At 36.9% G+C, this 15441-nt stretch overlaps 1 protein-coding gene across 3 annotated transcripts in view; it reads left to right on the forward strand.

The window, feature by feature from the left end:
* LOC135197276 (uncharacterized) overlaps positions 1 to 15441 on the forward strand; it is a 134182-nt gene that overhangs the window by 48596 nt on the left and 70145 nt on the right. For all 3 annotated transcript variants that reach the window (XM_064224396.1, XM_064224395.1, XM_064224397.1), the window contains 2 exons: positions 1200 to 1330; positions 2131 to 2213. In XM_064224396.1, coding sequence (XP_064080466.1) covers positions 1200 to 1330; positions 2131 to 2213 — 214 coding nt within the window. The remainder of the gene's footprint in view (positions 1 to 1199; positions 1331 to 2130; positions 2214 to 15441) is intronic.

A 15441-nucleotide genomic window follows, 5' to 3' on the forward strand; every position in this document is an offset into this window, starting at 1 on the left:
AAATGGGTAATGGTAAATGATCTTTGGTAGGAACATTGCCCTCAAGACTATATGGTAGGTAGCAAGAAAAATCATTTCAGGTTTTGCCTTTTAACAAAATCTAGAATGAATATGCATATGCTCTTGTAATTGATAATAAATTCAATTTGTTCGAAGCTTCAGAATATGCCTGTAGTTGAGGCTGTAATGTAGGGAAAACTAAGGAATATTATATCAACATGGCAGGATGTAGCTATTGTGTAGGAAATTGTGATATCTATATAAAGATAGTAGGTCTCTTGGGAAACCCCAGATTTATTATTCTCTTTCAGTATCAGTGTATGCTTATGAACCAGGTTTCAATTTTTATTTCATAAGATGCAAATATTGCTATTACATTTCTATAAATGAATAAGAGATGGTTTTTAATTTTATTGTACGGTGCTATTAACGGTTTTTAAAAATATATATTACCTAGGACAGTATTATATTTTCATATTGTATTTTTATGAAAGTATTATATTGGTGGTCATTTCAGTATGCGATGAAATGAAAATTATTTTTTTAAAAACCTACTCATCATTGAAGCCAATGAGACATTTGCCTCAAAGTTAACCTTTGGGTATATTAATGCTTTAGTAATCAGGATGTACAAAAATTAACAGAATTACTGTACATTAAACTCAAGTTACAACCTTAACTTCCTAGGGCATAGTCCAACCCCTTTGTGTTATTTTTGCAAAGTTAATGTTCAACACATTTTAAAACATTTTACATTAAAATGATTTCTTCTTGTTATACTGTATATTATAATGGCATAAGGTTGTCCTTTCAAACACTTGCTCTTGAGTTTTGTTTTATAGAGCTCTTGAAATTTGAAGTACTCTACCTTGATGTCTGTGATAACCTGTAAATGTTTATTATACTAACAACGTCTAGTGTGCTGCAGTAGTTTTAACCACTTTCATTCTCGTTATTCTCTTTCTTCCATCTTCCTTTCTGTCCTCTCCATAACAATTGTATCAACATTATTTTCACCGCTGAATGACCTCATAGGTCCGAGTGCTTGACTTTTGGCCCTGAATTTTATATTCCAATCCCAATTCGTCAATAAAGAATTGTTCTCTGCACCACTACTTGTCACATCTGATGGAGACATTGGTGAACTTTGTAGAAGATGAAGAAAAGAACATGTTAATTACAATTTATTTTTTTCACAGGAGAGAAAACTGGAACTAGTGGGACCAACGAACCCTTCAGACCTGCACGAGAGTTCTTTGACGAGAATGATACGAGAGAGCGTCTCAACAGTGGTTACTGCAGTGGCAGTGATACACCATCGAGGCTCAGGGTTAGTTGGCTTTCTTGTGACAGGGTTGCCTATAGGAGGAAGCACAGCTTGAATTTGGAATTTTTCTTTTAGTTTCATTTAAATAAAGAAGTTTTACCCCTTCAATGAAGAATTTTTACCTGTCAAGTAAACGTTTGTTTCCTTTGAATAAAGAATTTTTGCATATAAAGTAAATGTTTGTTTCCTTTTGATAAAGAATTTTTAAACTATAAAGTAAATTTTAGCTTCTAAGTAAAGAATTATACCAATAGAATAAATGTTAGTTTCCTTTACATAAAGAATTTTACCTATAAAGTAAATGTTATTTTCCTTAAAATAAAGAAGTTTTCCCAATGAAATAAATCTTAGTTTTTCCTCTGTTTTTTTTTGTAAATATCATTTAGCGTTTCATATATAAATTACATTAATATATCATAAGTACTATACTATTAAAAACTTGTTTGAATTGCAGTACCAAGAGGAAAATGTATTAAACCCTTCTTGATTATAAACTTTAAAAAGTTGAAGATATTTTCAGCTTGTATTATCAGAATCTAGGCAAACATTTATATGTATGTGTAGCTTTGAAAATATATTCACTATATCAAGGAAATTTTACCAGAATGTAATCTTATTTGAAACAGATGTTGACAAGGATACTGATGTTGCACTTTGATCAGGTTAAACTTTTTAATAACTCACTTATCCCTTACTGAAACTTGTACAGTAATGTTTTAAAATTTTTTTAACACCGGTCAATGTATGTCATGTTAGCTTTGGAAGTGTTGGTGATTTAAATAAAGATCTTTTTCTCAAAACAGGAAAGTACCAGGCGTCTGAGTATCCGGAAACCATTCAACAAATACATTGCATATTCATCAGATGAAGAGTATGAAGACTGGCAGTAAGTACAGATTTCTGTTTTGTCAGACTTCCTTATGCATACATATGACTGAGCATTAACTTCTGAGTCAGAAGAAGTATTCTTTGCAAGTTATCTGATGACTGTTCATCAGAATTTGGAAGTTTTATATACGCAATAATGTCAGAATATTCGTTGCATTTTACTCTCTATGCATAAATATGGTTAACTCTGTAGTATGTATGTACAAGAATGTCTGAAATAATCTAGGTTCATTACTAGTTTCCTCCCTGTTGTAATTATAGAATCTTCTACATTCATTGGGAACTTGAAACTATTGTAAATATGTGATTTTATGATCTGTTCTGTACATTAAAATATAATAGTTGCTGTTTTCATCAATTGTGTACATTGAATTTTGTTGCATTACCTTTGCAAATCTTCCCAAAGGCCGGAATTCGTTGTACGTTGGAATGTCGTACAGATACTGTATTGTGAGTTGATCAGTAGGTCCTTAGGATAGGTGATCCATAAAGTGATCTGCTGATGTTAACTTTGCAGTCTGTTTCCTTCACTCTTACAGTTTTCCATTCTCAGAGAAGTGTCTGTTACTTTCTTTTTGGGCGTTTAGTATTTTCTCCCCTTTCATGATCCCTTCTTATTGCTATACAATTCTATGTGCTAATTTGATAATGCATTATACTAATTTTTATGGGACTGTGTAGTAAAAGACCTATTGTATAATGTAGTAAGACCTCTGAGTCGCGTTTCTAGACTTACTGGGGTCACCAGAAGGGTTTGTTCTTCAGTGAGAAGGGAATTTGGATGAAGGTAAGGCTGTTAAAGTTGTAGAGATAGGTTGAAAGAGCCTACAGGGAACAGAAAGTAAATGGTTGAAAATTACGCAGCTGTGCCCACTGCAAAGAACCTTTAGTGCTGTTGGTGACATGTAAGCCACACTGTTGCAGACAAACGTGTTTGTTTCTTGCGGAATTGTGTGAATTTTGATGTTCCTTGAGCCTTAAACTACCAAGCCTGTGGTGTCAAATTATATAGACTTAAGTGAGGATGTAATTAATTGTGATTTAATTAATTACTAATGAGCACTGGGAAGTCCTTACCCAATATGAGGCTTCTTTCCAACTTTTATTTATTTAGCTGGGAGAAGTATGGTGCTGCAGCCTTGAGACTTAAAGTACAGTATACTATTATATACATCAAGAATTGGGCAGAAGTCCCTTGTTGTGAACCTAACCTTGTAAAGGTTGTTCTTGCACATTCACAGTTGATCCATGATCATCTTTTCCTGCTGTAAATGTAACTTCACTGTTAAACCTCTCAGTTCCAGAGGTCCTTTATTCTTCACACTGTCTGACTGTGGAAGAATCTCTCTGAGGATGTTTTGCAGCTGGAATCTCAATATTTTATTTTATAATTTTCATACATTTTTGCATATCTGTTTACTAATTTGTCAATGTATTTTTGTTTTTTTGATAACTGATCTCTTCTTTCTGTATTTCCTAATACCTTCTGTTACTTCTTTCAGTTAACATATTCTTTGGAAGCTTTAATTTCACTTCAGTGGCCCCTGCAGTCTTGTCCCATATGAATATGGTTCATCTTCTGAATAATAATAATTAGGAAAATATGATAGTGACACTGTGCACACATGAGGTTTGTTGCTCAGTCTCCTTTGTAAAGAACAAATACAGTCTACCTGTGGTACAAGTTAGTGTTGTCTGGATTCACTCAAATTATTTTGATGAACACTTTTTGGAAAGTATTCTGGAGATGGTAACAGCAGGTTTGCTTGTTGTCTAGTGATGTGTATAAGCCCTGTTGAGATTTTTTTAATGGTTCAAGATTTTTTTAATGGTTCAATCTTTTAGCTTTATTGTAGCAGGTGTAAGTTATCCATGATGCAAGCTGAGAAACATTTTAGAAACAAATGAAAGATTTATTAATGCGTACTTACCATCCACAAGGATAATTTCTTCTTTCTTGGTCTTTACTTCTCCCTTTCTTTCAGCAATGTTTTTGGTTGTTGAAGGTGAGTTTTTTCATTACGTAGAAAAACCTGTAAAGAAATTGACAATGAATTTTGTTTGTGGGCAATGCATTCTCCTCTAGACTTATATAAACTGCCTTGTACCACAGCAGCAAAAACCCAATTTCTGCAGCGAGATCAGTCTGAAGGGTTTTTGTGTTGTCCATAAGGTTGAAGCTAACTACATAAATGATATGCATTATCATTTGCAGAGCCTTAGTCTTTAAACCTATTACTTTACTTCAGTAGACATTGCAGTGTCCTGAATTCCTGTTTGGCAAATGGTTGATACATTTTTCTCAATCTGATACCAGTATTCTTTGAGTATAGTGTGGGTGCATGTCGCTCTGCCCTCTGTGAGTTTTTGAAATGATATCGAAGAAGAATTTCTGTGTTGGACTCTATACGCTGGTCACTTGGTTTTTATTCATGTTTAGTGTCCCTTCCCATACATCTACCATGGATTAAGTTTTAGGTTCAGATGCAAGCTTTATTATAGCACGACTCTTGATCATCATCTGCTCATAGTAATCTTTGCTTTGAAAAACTTTCACAAACTCTCGAAAGACACTAAAACATTGTTCCAAGACATCAGTCATCCATATCTGAGGTTCTGCAGTGTTATGTTCATTATTTTCGCATGTAATGTGGTTGGGGATATAAGAAAGTCTGTCCTGTGTTTTTGTGTGTACATTGCAATTGTTTACTCAATTCAAGTTGAGTTTTAGTAGTACATATGTTGCACATAATTTGAGTGTCACTTGAACTTTGCTTAGTTTTCATTTGCAGGTTTCAAAATGATTGCAGTAATAGGAAGCTCTCAGATTTTGTGATTGGTGAATCTGTGTTGAAAAACTGCAATTTTGAGAATTGTATTTTTTCTCCTTTTTTTATTTTTTGTCTGTACTTTCCATGATGTATTGTTTAAATCTGGTGTTGGTGACAAATGTCTTTGTATGATTGAATTTTCTGGTCTTAGCCCAGGCTAAAAGGGCAATTCTTTGTTACTATCTCCGTCAGTCAGCCTTGACTCGCTTGAACTACGGAAGGATTCCACTCCTGTAGAGGCTAATCTTTGGTCAAATTCCAATTCCTCTACAATAGTAAGAAGAGCACCGACCAGAGGCAGTAACAGTCTGCTGTAGCTCTCTTACAAGGTAAGGTACAACAGACACCTTGAGTGTTTACTGGTATTGTAATAAATGTAACCATTTAGAAATACTAGTGGTCCACTGAATCCCACCTTCCCATAAATGTGTAATCAGCTGATAATTGTTCGGTAAGAGACTACAATAAAAATGAAATTTTCATTATTAAAATGAAGTTTTATTGTATACTTACCGAACAATTATGATTATACCCACCCTCCTCCCCTTAGGTGGACGGACGGGCAGAAAGAATTGGATTCACCTGGGCAGTTGTACCTAGTTCTCCCGCGAGTGGAGGGAGATGACGTCATCACCACCAGTGTTGGCGACGCCTACGCGCTAAATTTGAATTTAGTATCCTGCCGCTCGTGGAAATCACGGCTGTATAATTGTTCGGTAAGTATACAATAAAACTTCATTTTAATATTGAAAATTTCATATTTGTTATCAAGAACAGTAGTTATATATAGATGGCTTGTGCAGCACACCTAGAAAGGTGTATTGTGTAGTACACTTAGGATGGTGTATTGAGTAGTAAACTTGGAAAGGTGTATTGTGTAGTACACTTGGAAAGGTGTATTCAAGGCTTTTGGCTGAGAATATGGAACAGCCTTGTTAATGGTGTGAATGTGACACACATATACAGGAAATTTGTTTGAATTGATGAGGTGAAATGCAGGAGGTTATGTTGATATATTATCTAGCTGTCATGTTTTTCAGAGCAGTTAAACATCTTTATGGTGAAATGAATTGTGGTTGTTGGATTTGAATGACATGAACAAACGGAATGTTGAGAGGAAGTGTTTTGTTAGATTTGTGTGACATTAGGAGAATCGTATAATGGTGTAAAAAACAAATAGGTGGTTTCTTGAGTTGAGTTTAGTCATATACAGATTAGAGAAAAGAAGTAAAAAGGGTCTGTAGTTCAAATGTCTTTTTAGAACACGCAGAAGAAGAGGGATCATTGGAAAGTGTAAAAGTTAATGCGTGTAGTATCAGAAGTTGCAGAAAAAAGGGGGCCTTAGTCAATTAAAAATATATTTGTCATTACAAACTGGAGTTGTGTAACACAGGGATGAATAAAACGTAAATACGATACATGACAAGTCGTAAGAACTTGAAACTACCGCATAAAAATAAGCACACATAGAAAGCCATCATGAAATTATTGATATTATTAGCACTGCAGTCATATATCAGGACATAAGTGCTAAAAGAAGCATTAGCAAAAACTGCAAATGTAAGAAGAGACAATTAAAAACGAGTACAGATGGATCAGGTAGAAACTTGCAGTAACAAACGTTTAACATCTTATTTAGGTAAAATAAAATAAAATAAAAACAAAGTGAGGACAGCGATTACAAACAGAATGGTCCAAAATTGTCTGCAATGTGCTTGGTTATACTGTCTGCAGACCCTGATATATGTAAACGCAAACATGCCACGCATGCAACATAGATTTCAGTAATTTCCAACATACATTTGCTAATTGTTCCTTTATTCTACTGTCTGGAAGTTAAGTATACTATAAAAGAGTATTGTATCGTGAACTAATACATGCGACTACATTTTAATGAGACAAAGGGGATGCCATTTTATGAAGGGTTGAGATCGTAAGATGCACCTCTGCCTTCGTGCAAGGAGTCATGTGTTTACAGAGTTGGCACTTGTAAGCAAGTAGTAGTGCGGGGGTTGGTCGAAGGAGGGAATTCATTTTTGGCGCGCTGCATTGGCGCCCTTCTTTTTTTCTTTATTACGTTCGTCTCAGCCACTCCCTTGCAATTACGTTTCGCTGCATCCTGCCTGCCTTTGCAGGTGCCCTGTGTTTCTAAGTTTGAACTAAAGTTCAACTCGTAAGTGAAAGTGAATGACTCGCAGATCGGTATATGGTCCCTAGTCCTGTAAGACTGATAAAATTCAAAGTATATAGAATGGGGAGTCTCCCTTTTTCTTTAGTACTTTGGATAAATCGTGACATTAAGATTCTAAGTGTTTTTCTTTGAAGAATCATCTACATTACAGCAGAAAGTCTGTTGTATGGTCAAACACAATCGTATTTCCAATCTTTTCCTTGGGGTTTTTTTACCCAGTTTTAAAATATTCGCCAATCGTGATAGCAGTACGTTGCTGAGTTTATCATTCCTCGTGGTGGCACTTTAGTCTATTGCAAGGACAGTGCTGCTCCCCTCTTACCACCAGTCCGAGAGTTCCTTTTGTAATTTATAAATGCATATTCAGATCGATTACCTCTCTTATCTATTGTCCCTTCCTTCTCCTTCAGTGCCTCATTGTCGTCATATTTATAATACGTCTTTTTGGGACTCTGTTCCCGCCTTTTGTACCCCTTCAGAGTCCCCTAAGCAGATTGTGTTCCCCTTGGCACAGCTTTACCACTCCTTTGCTCCGTAGTCTATCTATCCGTGCCTTCCCCTATGCCTCCCCCCCCTCCCCATACCTGGCCCAATGGGGACTCGCCCTCAGATCCACGCGGCATAAGGGGGTTACCATTTACCTTTATTTAAATTATCTTTAGTTTATTTATCGTTTTTTATTAGGCATAATTCCAAATGTGTAAGTTAATATCTAAATATTACTATTTATATCAATCTTGTATTATAATTAGTTTTGAATATTAGAGTACGTAACCTGGTATATTCAAACTATGTTAAATATGACAAAGATGCTCTCCCATCTACCCCGTTATAACGATTTTAATGTTCGCGGTACTCTTTTGACAAAAGCTAGTGCTTATGTCGTGGCATAAATATATTTTTTAGAGTTAATTGTGCATACAGTGTTATCAGTAAGTCAAATTAAGCCACTGAATAAACTGTTTGGACGAGACCGCCGAGAATTTCCCGCCTCTGGCGTTGGCCGGATGAGGGAGGGGGGGGGGGTGGATGGGGGGAGCCCTTCTCAAACGGGGTCTCGCGCTCACAGTCTCACTCTTAAGTCTCTCAGTTTGCAATCATAACTGGTCGTGTAAGGACATGTTCTCTTACACCTCTCGTGTAGCAGCCGTCGTGTTTACGTCTCTGCGTTTTACAAGCATTATTTCAGTGCCACGTTGAAACCGCGTTGATTAGGTAAATTGCGGAAGTGAATGCGGATTTATTGTCTGACTTGAAAAGCCGAAACCTTAAATTAAAGAGAGCGCCGAGTGCTTCCTATTCGACGTTTATCAAGTGGTGGTTGGCGGGTAGCTAGCTGCTCTCGCTTCTACTATGAAGGCGGACTGTTTACGATTTACCTTCTAGCCTTTCTTCAAAATGTCCGTGGTGAAATGAAAAGAACCATTTTAAGAAAAGGATAGGATCTCGTCGCCGTATATTTGTGAAGGACAGGACAGTGACCTCCTAATCATCTGAAAGGATTAACCCAGATGCCCTTGTGTGTGTGTGTTCTCGTTTGAGGACTTGTTGACGTAACTGAATGTAAACACTGCAGTGGGTGAAGACTTTTGTGAATATTTAACCATTACAGCTGATAAAAACACGTGCTAGAAAAGCAAATAACTTCGTTAAGAATATGTCATTCTAGTAGAAGGATTTATTTTAAAAAATAATTACAGTAATCGCCATGCTCTGGTTGCTAAGGCCTACATAGGCCTAAACACTGACCAAAGTGTTATGCTCTATTTCTTGTTATTGGTTACTTTTGCCTGATGTACTCATGCGCATAAGGTTATTTATATTTTTATAGATATTTATATTCATGCAAACGTGATATAGATTCTAAATAAATTTATATTCGTACAAACTTGATAGAGGCTAGCTTCTAAGTAAAGCAGCCATCGTATCTATTTTTTTTAACTTGGCTGGATGCTATTGTCATTATCCAGTTCGTTATTAGGCCTAGGTATTAAACATGTATTATAATAATTATTGACGTGTTTAGACAGTTGTTAAGAAATATGTAATCTAGGATACTGTCATTGTGAAGGTTTATATGCAAGTTAGCCTTTTAATAATTGCCGGATAGGGATTAGACCTACTTCCTGGCCAGTAATTTCATTTTGTTTATAAGTTTCGCTTAATTTCAGTTACTTTAAAGGTTAACCATAGAACATTCAACAGGTTTTAGGATGTTAAGTTTACTTCGGTCTAGTATTTTGTGAAATGACGCCTTGTAATATATTAACTTGTTGGCTGTAGCCAATTCGTTCTTTATTTATATTGTGCATCTATGACAATGTAAAATAATTGTAGATTTAATTAATCTTAAATTGGTGAACGCTAGAATAATACCACGCGTCATTTATGAATGAAATGTTTATGCAAAGTCCATACATATGTATCAATAGACCAGGTTATGGTTACTGTCCGTGAATTACGGACGGGGCAATTTCCCCTCTTTTTACTGAGGCACGTGGCCCTTCCCCAACCCAATCAGTTGGCGGTCAGGATCAGGTGAGGCAGACACGCCGGGAATCAGGAATGTCTTTGGTGACCGTTGGAATCGATTATGGCGGAAGGGTTTTGTTTTATTATTGTAGGGTTTTGTGTTGGCGTCGGTCAGTCAGTCTACTCCCGTGGCCAGTCTGCGCATAATAACATGTATTAAGAGTTCCTATTTTAATATACGATACCTCATAGGTGAATTCATTGGATTGTGTCAACGTGTGTTGGCCTAGTTAATGTCGGTTGCATTAGTCTAAAGTTAAAAGCGGCGAAATTTGTCATAGTAACGAGCTCGAGAGAAGTATAGCACAAATGCGCGCGATCTTTACTTATGAGTCACTTGATATTCTTCCAAGGCTCTTTTTATAGTCGCTAAATTCTCTCGCTCCGTCTCTCTCTCTCTCTCTCATTTGTTATATAACTTGAACAACATTGTATTATGTCACTTTGGCTGTTATTGGCTTAATTCTTGGTGGTGTTATTTGACGAGGCACTAAGAATGTTATTATGAACACAGGCTGAATTAGGTTGAAACCAAGTGTTTTATATTGATTCTTAAACCTAGAAGGCTACATGCCAGTTAAAAGAAAGGCCGGTGATTAAGGTACTACTCTTATAATAGTTTGGTTACACTAATCATTATGGCAACATCCTATACCTCCACCGGATATAGCTCACTAATTTTTGTGGTAATATTTATACCGCCATTGGGTCTGCGACATTTACTAACCGTATGAAAATTGTTGCCTAATACATTTCATATACTCATAAACACGTCTTCATGACTGACCTGATTACCCTGAAGCCGGAGACTGACCTGATTAGGTAGTGACTGTCATCCCTCTTGTTAAATACATCCGGGTCTCCTCATATTACGTCCGTTGTACGGTTGTAGTCTCATATAGACTAGGAGAGAAAAATATATATATATCCTGTTGGCGGGTTTCAAGTCCTAAATTGGCTAAGTTTTTCTATTTTAGGTGTGTAGCCACATTGCATATTTTCCCTATATTTTTTTAATAACAGCTCATATATTTGTAGATCTTAACTACATGGCGTATTTGGTTACAGTTTCTCAAAGACTATTAATGTACTTTCAAGTTCGTATTAACAACAAAAATGTTAAGTGTCTTATTTATGACTGGTGCTTATTGTTCAAGAGTGCACATATTTGTAGTCACTTCCCAATTGTTATTGTAGTGAGTTGTTGATAGTTGCAAAGATGTAGGTATAGTCAATGGAATGGGCTTTTTGTCATAACTTCTGCATTGTCATACTCAGAGGCCTTCCTAGAGTATTTGGCACCCAGGGCGGCCTATTCCAGGCTTAATATTCCTTTGCACTCCCCTCCACACACCAGTCCAATAACTTGAGAATTTTGATAAAGAATGAATGTATAGCTTTTTTTTTTTTTTTGGTTGATATCCTAAACAATAATAGTACATTGACATTTCATTCTTAGCCACTTGTAATACATGCATATTGTAGACTAGATAAAACCATAATCGTAACTAAAATTTTATTTTGCAACAGATTAGATATCAATGTAAAAAGAAAGCATCTGTAAATGAAGCTAGATATTCTCCTTTTTTATGACAACCATTTCAATCTGTCACCCGGGGCGGGCTGCCCCCATTTAGTACGCCACTGGTCGGTCATACTATATAGGTTTTTACATTTTTAGCTTGTACCTTTTTATGAAGCCAATATCATACGTTGAGAGCACATTTTCAGTGCAGATATTTCATTCTCAAGTATCATAGAATTGCCATTTTGTATTATACTTTGTAATGTCTGTGCAAAGTATTTTCCATGGAAGCGCACTAGTGGTCCCTGTGTTTGATAGCCAACGTCTGAATGTGCTGACTCGTCTCGTCGTCGGTTTTGGTGCGAAAACCATTGTGCAGAGTAGTTTTAACTAGATCAAAGCCAAAACCAGATTTGATAGAAGTCTTAAAAGTGTAAGTCTAACATTTGCATTGGTTTCATATCAACAGCTGTGTCTCGTGAGTCAAGTGGAGATTTGTTAGTTAAGTAGCTTACATTTCCACACTTGCTTTGTCACGGGATGATCGAATGAAAATCCGGAACAGTGCAGTCCGTTTCAGAACGGAATGCAGTATAACAGTATCTTTTGCCTGAATGTCAGGTTAGCTGCAGTTAGCTAAACGTACCTACTGCCTCGGGAACACGGTTGACACGACGACTCGACGACGTGTCTGCTAGTGTAGACTGCCAAGGTCACGTTCGAATTTGTCCGTCGAGTTTTCCAAAGAATGAAATTCTATCGAGTGTCGTTTGATGAGAAGATGGGGCATAATTCTGTCTTGAATTTAAATGAGTAATTATATCAGGTAGCTTTTTGTTTTGTTTTGGGTAGTTAATTATCCATTGTAATTAGTCAAACAATCTACATCGGAAAGGATTATATAGATCCGACGTCCTTTTAAGCAAATGTGTTGGTCAAGTGCATATTATTATAAAAAAAATGAATATCGTTGGTACTAAGCAGCTGGAGGTGCCGATGAGGTAAACAAAAAATGGTTTTGAAATGCCGAGAGCAGCTTGCCCTGTGATTTACTATTTGTGAGAATCATGAAATTCTGTTAAGATAATGCATGCAGGCATCAATAAACATTACGGCTGTACGCATGCATTATCTTAACAGAATTTCATGATGACATTCTCATATATGTTAGGATTTCATGATGACATTCTCACAAATAGTAAATAAATCACAGGGCAAGCTGCTCTCGGTATTTCAAAACTATTTTTTGTTTACCTCATCGTCACCTCCTGCTGCTTAAGTAACCAACGTTAATTTTTTTTATATAATAAGATGCCCTTGACCAAAACATTTGCTTAAAAGGACGTCGGATCTATATAATCCTTTCCGAGGTATAAATTGTTAGTTTCTTTATTTGATGACAGTTGTCTGTCTGTCTGCTGGTGGTTAGTGCTCCGCTTTGGTGGAGTCAGGCCTTCACTTCTTGCTACCGGAAGTGATGTCATTTTACACCCCCTCCCCCCACCCCTAGGGAGTATTGTCGGAAACCGGATACAGAGTATGATAAATGATAAAGGTGTTTTTTTAAGGTTTCTTCATTTTTCACATTGAAGATATTGAAATTTTTAAACTATTATGTAAACTATTATGTTTTTAACTGTCAACAAAATTCGCACGGCTCGTGTTTATCGATTTAGCATTGATCTTGTTTTGTCAAGTATATGGCCTGTTGTGTACTCGCAGATTGTGGATATAGAGCAATTCAGTTTCGTGAGCAAATGAATGAACAATCAGTGGCATTCAACAGCTGCTTGGGCTTTGAAATGGAAGCAGCTGTGCTGTCGTATCAGCTGCTCTTTTCCCTGCCTTTACAGCCCCGAGTCATAAGAAGACAGGTGGATCTTACTCTTATAATAATTTATATATTTTATTATTATTATTATTTTTTTTTGAGATCTTTTCTTTCTGGATTTCTCTTTTCCTCCTCTTACTGCTTCCTAATGAACGCCTTAATGTTATTTTGAAGCTTGAATTTTAAGTTAGTGTTGGGCTTGTTTTATATGGAGAGAGAGAGAGAGAAAATCGTTTATCTGTAAAATTGAAATACATACACCGATCTTGACCCTGTATTTGATCATGACCTCTATAGGCGCTCTCTACTAGCCTGTTTAAGTAGCACGGAAAAAGCCGCGATTCGAAAAATAGAGGAGAATCTTTACAAGTGTAACGCTGCTGAAGTAGCCATTGCTTTTAAGAAAATAATAATAATAATAAATTGTGGTGGGACCTTGCATGCGTCGGTAGGTAGTATACTCTAGTACTCTCATTTAATGTCTATTGTAGTCTATGATGTCAGAGATGTGTGTAGTGGGTGGGGTTGGAGTGGGTATTATGGATTGTTTCGGGATGGGGACGAGGGAGTTGGTTGGGAAGGTTTTGACAGGGGCTGCGATGCTAAGTGGGTCCATTTTTCGCTTCGAACAATAACCGTTTTCCGGTTTCGCTCGCATTTTCTCAGCGTTCTTGTCAGATAAATTTGCATCAAATGCGCAGCAACAATCAGTCTGACTCTTAATGAGGCTGTCATCGCTAGATTTTTGTTCGTTACGAAATGTCAGATTGCTTTTTCTTTCTTTCTTTCTTTCTTTTTCTTTCCTTTCTGGCGCATTTTGCTGTTTAATTAACCCCCTCCCCCCTTTTTGCATTATTTACGTGAGGGCTGGGAAATTATTACCAGCCACTGCGTGAATTGATCGGGAACCTTCAGTGAGTTGAAAGAAATGTCATTTAAACACTTCGCCTGCGGTGAAAGGTTACCTACAGCGAGTGGGGTTTTAAGTTTTGTTTCAGACTCAGTACCTTGTATATATACGTAGATTGTATGTATGTATTATGTTTATATGTATAGTATACCTAAGTATGTGTGCATGTCTGCCCGTATATATACCTAATATGTATAATATATAGGCAATACCTACATATATATTATACACATTAGGTATATACGTATATACAGGCAGACATGAACACACACACACACACACACACACACACATATATATATATTATATATATATATATATATATATATATATATATATATCAAATGAGGTATATATACAGGCAGACATGCACACATACTTAGGTATATATACATATAAACATAATACATATTATGCATTGTGTTAGTGTGTGCGCGTGTCTCCCTATTATAGTAGGCAAGGGTTATAGGTAGTTACGCAAGTATTCGTAGCAGCAGCAGCCTTGGGAGACGTGATTACTATAATTAGTTTCAGCAGAGCTTGGGCCATTTCTTTTTACTGCCTTGCTTTAGAGAGAGAAAGAGAGAGAGAGTTCTGGTGGAGTTATTCCTTATTATATTTTTAGGATAAATACCTTCAGCCCCCAGCTATAACCCCTTACATTCGTTTTACTGTACCACCGTTCATATTCTTGTCTTCTATCTTATACTTTCCAACGTCAACTAACAGTTGTTTTGATAGTCTACCTAACTTGAGGTGAAGTTCGTATCCTCTTAGAACCTTTCAAACCTTTTTACTCTTAGCCATTCAGCGCTGAATGATCTCGGAGGTCCCAGGGCTTGGCCTGTCGGCTAAATTTTATGTACCAGTCCATAACCATTGAGTTTCGACCATTAGTATATTTTTATCTCGTGCTTCTGATTCCATATCTTTCTTGTTGTCTCAGTATATATATATCACTCCTTTTCTTCCTTGCTCTTCCCTGTCTCCCATGATCTCCCTAACCCTCTCTCCTATCTCCCCATTATCTCCGTAGCCCTCTCCCCATTATCTCCGTAGTCTCTCCTATCTCCCCATTATCTCCGTAGCCCTCTCTCCTTTCTCCCATTACTATCTCCCCAACCCTCTCTCCTTTCTCCCCATTATCTCCCTAGCCCTCTCCTTTATCCATTATCTCCCTAGCCCCGTGAAGAGTACGTCCGTGGGACGTTTGCTGGTGGCAGCTGCTAATTCAACGTAAACGAGTTTTTGGCAGCAGAGGTTTCTGTACACATTGCACCATCGGTAAAACCTATATCCTCCTCCTCCGGTGGGGAACATACTACACACACACACACACACACACACACTGGCGAGGTGCCCACGGCATCTGCGGAAGGGTATATATCTTTAGATGAAGATGCCCC

This window comes from Macrobrachium nipponense, chromosome 18 (genome assembly GCF_015104395.2).
Source record: "Macrobrachium nipponense isolate FS-2020 chromosome 18, ASM1510439v2, whole genome shotgun sequence".
Lineage (NCBI taxonomy): Eukaryota > Metazoa > Arthropoda > Malacostraca > Decapoda > Palaemonidae > Macrobrachium > Macrobrachium nipponense.